Source organism: Pteropus vampyrus, unplaced genomic scaffold, assembly GCF_000151845.1.
Source record: "Pteropus vampyrus isolate Shadow unplaced genomic scaffold, Pvam_2.0 Scaffold338, whole genome shotgun sequence".
In the NCBI taxonomy this organism is placed as follows: Eukaryota; Metazoa; Chordata; class Mammalia; order Chiroptera; family Pteropodidae; genus Pteropus; species Pteropus vampyrus.
In genome coordinates, this window is record NW_011889119.1 from 104,552 (window position 1) to 108,469 (window position 3,918).

Consider the following 3,918-nt stretch of genomic DNA (forward strand, 5'->3'; position numbering starts at 1 on the left):
CTGCGGCCGGGAGGCGCCTGGCTCTTTGGGAACGGCCTGTGTCTGAGTAAGCGCTGTCGACGGAGCTGGTCAAGGAGCGAGCCACACACCTTCAGCTCGTGCTTCTGCTTTAGCTGCTGGATCTCCACTGAGCCCACCGTGCTGGCCACCAGATCCTTCACCTTCCTCTCATAGTGCTCCTTCAAGCGGGCCAGGTCATGGGACAGCTACAGCATAGAGAGATAACGGCTCTTTCACAAAAACGCTCTTTGGCACTTGAGACGATCTTCCATTGGAAGGGCTTCGGCAGCGCCTGGTGCGTGGCGGGCTCCTCCGCTACGGCTCCCAGGGACCGCACGCCACACCAGCCCCCGTGCGCAGCCCGCAGGCTCTCGGAAATAAATACACGAGTAAGTAAAGCACTGTGGAGAGACACACGGCTTCGGTGAGACAGACTGCAGATCTTTCTATGCACAAACAAGTGCAAACCCAAGAATCCGTACACGGTCATTCCTTCATATTTTGATGAAAATAAAACAATGACATATGGAAAATACGTACAAATTGTCCCTTAGGTCAGCACCAAAACAAAAGACACTTGAGTTCAGGGCTGCACTAAAGCAGGGTGTGAGCTGGGGATGCCCAGCAGAGGGCTTTAAGTCCCCAAACCGACGTCACTCTCTCTCGCCAGGGGGGAGGAGCGGTGGGGGGCAGCGAAGTCTCAGGAATCATGGCTCTGTGGCCACAACGGTCTCAACTAGGGAAAGGGGGCCCCTCTGCTCCTTAGAGAACGTCTCCCACTTCAACTGGGACAAGGACACAGTAAGTAACTTTGGATAAAAACGTGAGACTGTTTCTGAGACAACCGTCCCATCTAAACGCCTTTCTGTCCCCTCCTGGGACACTGCCCTGGGGGACGGGGGGACGCGTGCTCCTGCCCCTTACCCGTGAGCTGGTTCTGTGCTGACCTTGCATCTTGTAACCCCCAGCAGGGAGGCCACTGGGCCGCCCGACACTCACCCTCGCTGGGCACTGTGGGCGGCTGGTCTGGGACGAGCCACAGCAAGGAGGGCAGAGGTTCTGCCCAAGAACCACACTGCCGGGTTCACCAGGGGCCAAGCCCGACCTCGGCCACTTTGTGCCATGACCAACCAGGCTGAGCCAGGACGATAGGTAAAGGCGTTTGACCACTCTCTCAAGGCACTCACTGAACCCCGCTTCCTGCCCAAAACGGACAAAGCACGACTTTCGAATCCCAGTTTAAACCCAGAGTGTGGGGCTCGGCCACACTGAGTCAAGTGCGCCTGTGGCTTCGCTCACTGGCTCAGCTTGGTCATCATGACTCTGGGGACGGGAGGTCCCGGCAGAGGGCTCGGGGACGCCGAGCTGTCGGGCAGGCTGTTCTCACGCTTCATGAAACAAGTCTACAGAACGTGAGAATACGAGGCAATGTGGAGGCTCCACCCCACACGGCAGGCGGCCCCCGGGGCACAAGCGGGCTGGGGCCGTCATGAGCGAGGCATGAGGTCTCCGGCTACATCGACCAGTCAGGCTGGCCAGCCACGTGTGGCCTGCGTCTCAACCTCACACAGAGAGAACGTGAGCACAGAGACATCACTACAGTGCAGACGTCAGCACAAATCAATCTCGCACAAACACCCAGCGACAAACGCACGCAGCTCAGCCAGTGACCGCTGACGAGCGGACCTGCCCGACGGCCACCCTTGAATGCCACCCAGCTGGAGAGCTCACGCTTTAGTCTGAGCTCCTTGCTGGGCCCTCCACGCAGGAGTGACACACATGCACGCACACACGCATGCATGCACACGCACACACATGCATGCACACGCACACATGCACGCACATGCACACACCTGCATACACATGCATGCATGCACACACACGCACACACGCATGCATGCACACGCACACACATGCATGCACACGCACACATGCACACGCACACACATGCACGCACGTGCGCATACACATGCAGACGCACACGCGCACACACGCAGATGCACACACATGCACACGTGCGTGCATGCACATGCGCAACATTCCAACACACTCACACATGCATGCACACACGTGCGCATACACGCGCACACACATGCCGACGCACACACACATACACGCACGTGCGCATACACGTGGGCACACATGCCGACGCACACACGCACACATGCAAATGCACACACGCACACGCACGCATTCAGATGCACACACGCACACATGCACACGCACACACATGCACGCACGCGCGCATGCACATGTGCACACATGGAGACGCACACCCACACATGCAGATGCACACACGCACACGTGCACACGTGCACACATGCACACACATGTGCATGCACATGCACACACATGCAGGCGCACACACGCACACACGCACCGACGCGCACATGCAGATGCACACACGTACACACGCACACATGCACGCACGCACACATACACATGCACACACATGCCGACGCACACACACACATGCACACACATGCACGCGCACACACGCATGCGTACACGTGCACACACGCAGGTGCCCACGTGTGTGCATGCGTGCACGTGTGTGCTCGTGTGCGCACACATGTACACATGTGCGCATGCATGCTCGCACACGCGTGCACACGCGCGCACACATGCAGATGCATGCATGCACGCATGTGCACACAGTTCTCTTTAAGGAAAGATAGTCCTGGACAGCTAGGAACTTCTGTCCCTCACATCCTTTGTGACGTTCTATTTTTATACGCTCCTGTCCCTGTCGGAAATGCTGACGTTCGAAGTGCCCCTAGGGACAGCGGGGTGGCACCGTGCCCCATGCAGACCCGCATCAACCCAGTGTGCAAAGCGGGCAGCGACGCTGTGCACAAACGGGATTCTGTGTGCACAACACGAACGCCTCAGAGATGCCACGCACACCCTCGAAGCACTCCAGAGCACGAGCTTGCTGGGGACTTTTCACTGATTTTTTTCATAAAAATCTAATTTTCCCACCTTGCCATGATTATATCAGTATCTGTGCTTCCCCCAAACCACGGCAACATCTCAGTAACACCTGTTCAAACTTCTGCGCACCGGTGGTCACGTGTCACGGCAACACTCTGCCTCCCGGACAGACGGACCGAAAGCTCACCTGCTTCTTGTGGCCGCCGCGGAGGAAGGGCCGGGGCACCCCGTTCCTGCACTCGGAGTCACTCTGCTCGCCATAGCTTTCAAACTCGCTCGAACTCCACCCGTCCTCCAGAGAGCTGTTCCCAGCCTCCTCTCCGCGCTCCACATCGTCGTAGAGCATTTCATCTGGTGCACAAAGGCCAGGATGAGATTCGGAGCTCAGACCCCGGCAGCCACCACTTCATGGGTGGTCATTCCGCAGCACGGACGCGAGCCGGGGGGCGCCCACCCGAAAGGCCGGGGGGAGCCTGCCCGAGCCGGGTCTGCCACCGGAAAGGGTGGTGGGATGGACCCCGGGGGCTGGTGGAGTCCGGGGGGGCTGACAGTGACCGGGAGGGCTGACGGAAGCCGGTACCCCAGCTCCGCCTGTGCCCTGAGGGCCTGGCCCCCCACTGAATCCACAATCTCACCAGACAGCCTCCCACAAAGGAAAACATTTTTTCAGACAAATGGAAGGAATATAAACGCATTGCACAGACGGATGGACGGACGGGTGGGTGACAGAGAGACAGATTCAACACGAACACAGTGAAGCTCACTGCACACAACTGTAGATTTTGCTTTTCTGCTAAAAAGAACCTAATAAAACTAATAATCTATTACCGTATTTAAAGGGCTTCGTCACATCGCTCATTTCTATTCGTGAAGAACACACCAGTGACAAAGGCGCTGTGCCCAGAGGGGACACCCGCAGACCCTGACTGGCACTCTGGCTTCCAAGGCCGCGGGTCCCCCTCTGTGCTGGGGGGGGCCCAGCGG

At 58.0% G+C, this 3,918-nt stretch overlaps 1 protein-coding gene across 1 annotated transcript in view; it reads right to left on the minus strand.

The window, feature by feature from the left end:
• The window catches only part of ARHGEF10 (Rho guanine nucleotide exchange factor 10), an 80,984-nt gene that overhangs the window by 48,497 nt on the left and 28,569 nt on the right, over positions 1 to 3,918 (minus strand). The window contains exons 8-9 of the mRNA XM_023522320.1: positions 3,122 to 3,317; positions 90 to 206 (exon numbers count right to left, since the gene is read on the minus strand). Coding sequence (XP_023378088.1) covers positions 90 to 206; positions 3,122 to 3,317 — 313 coding nt within the window. The remainder of the gene's footprint in view (positions 1 to 89; positions 207 to 3,121; positions 3,318 to 3,918) is intronic.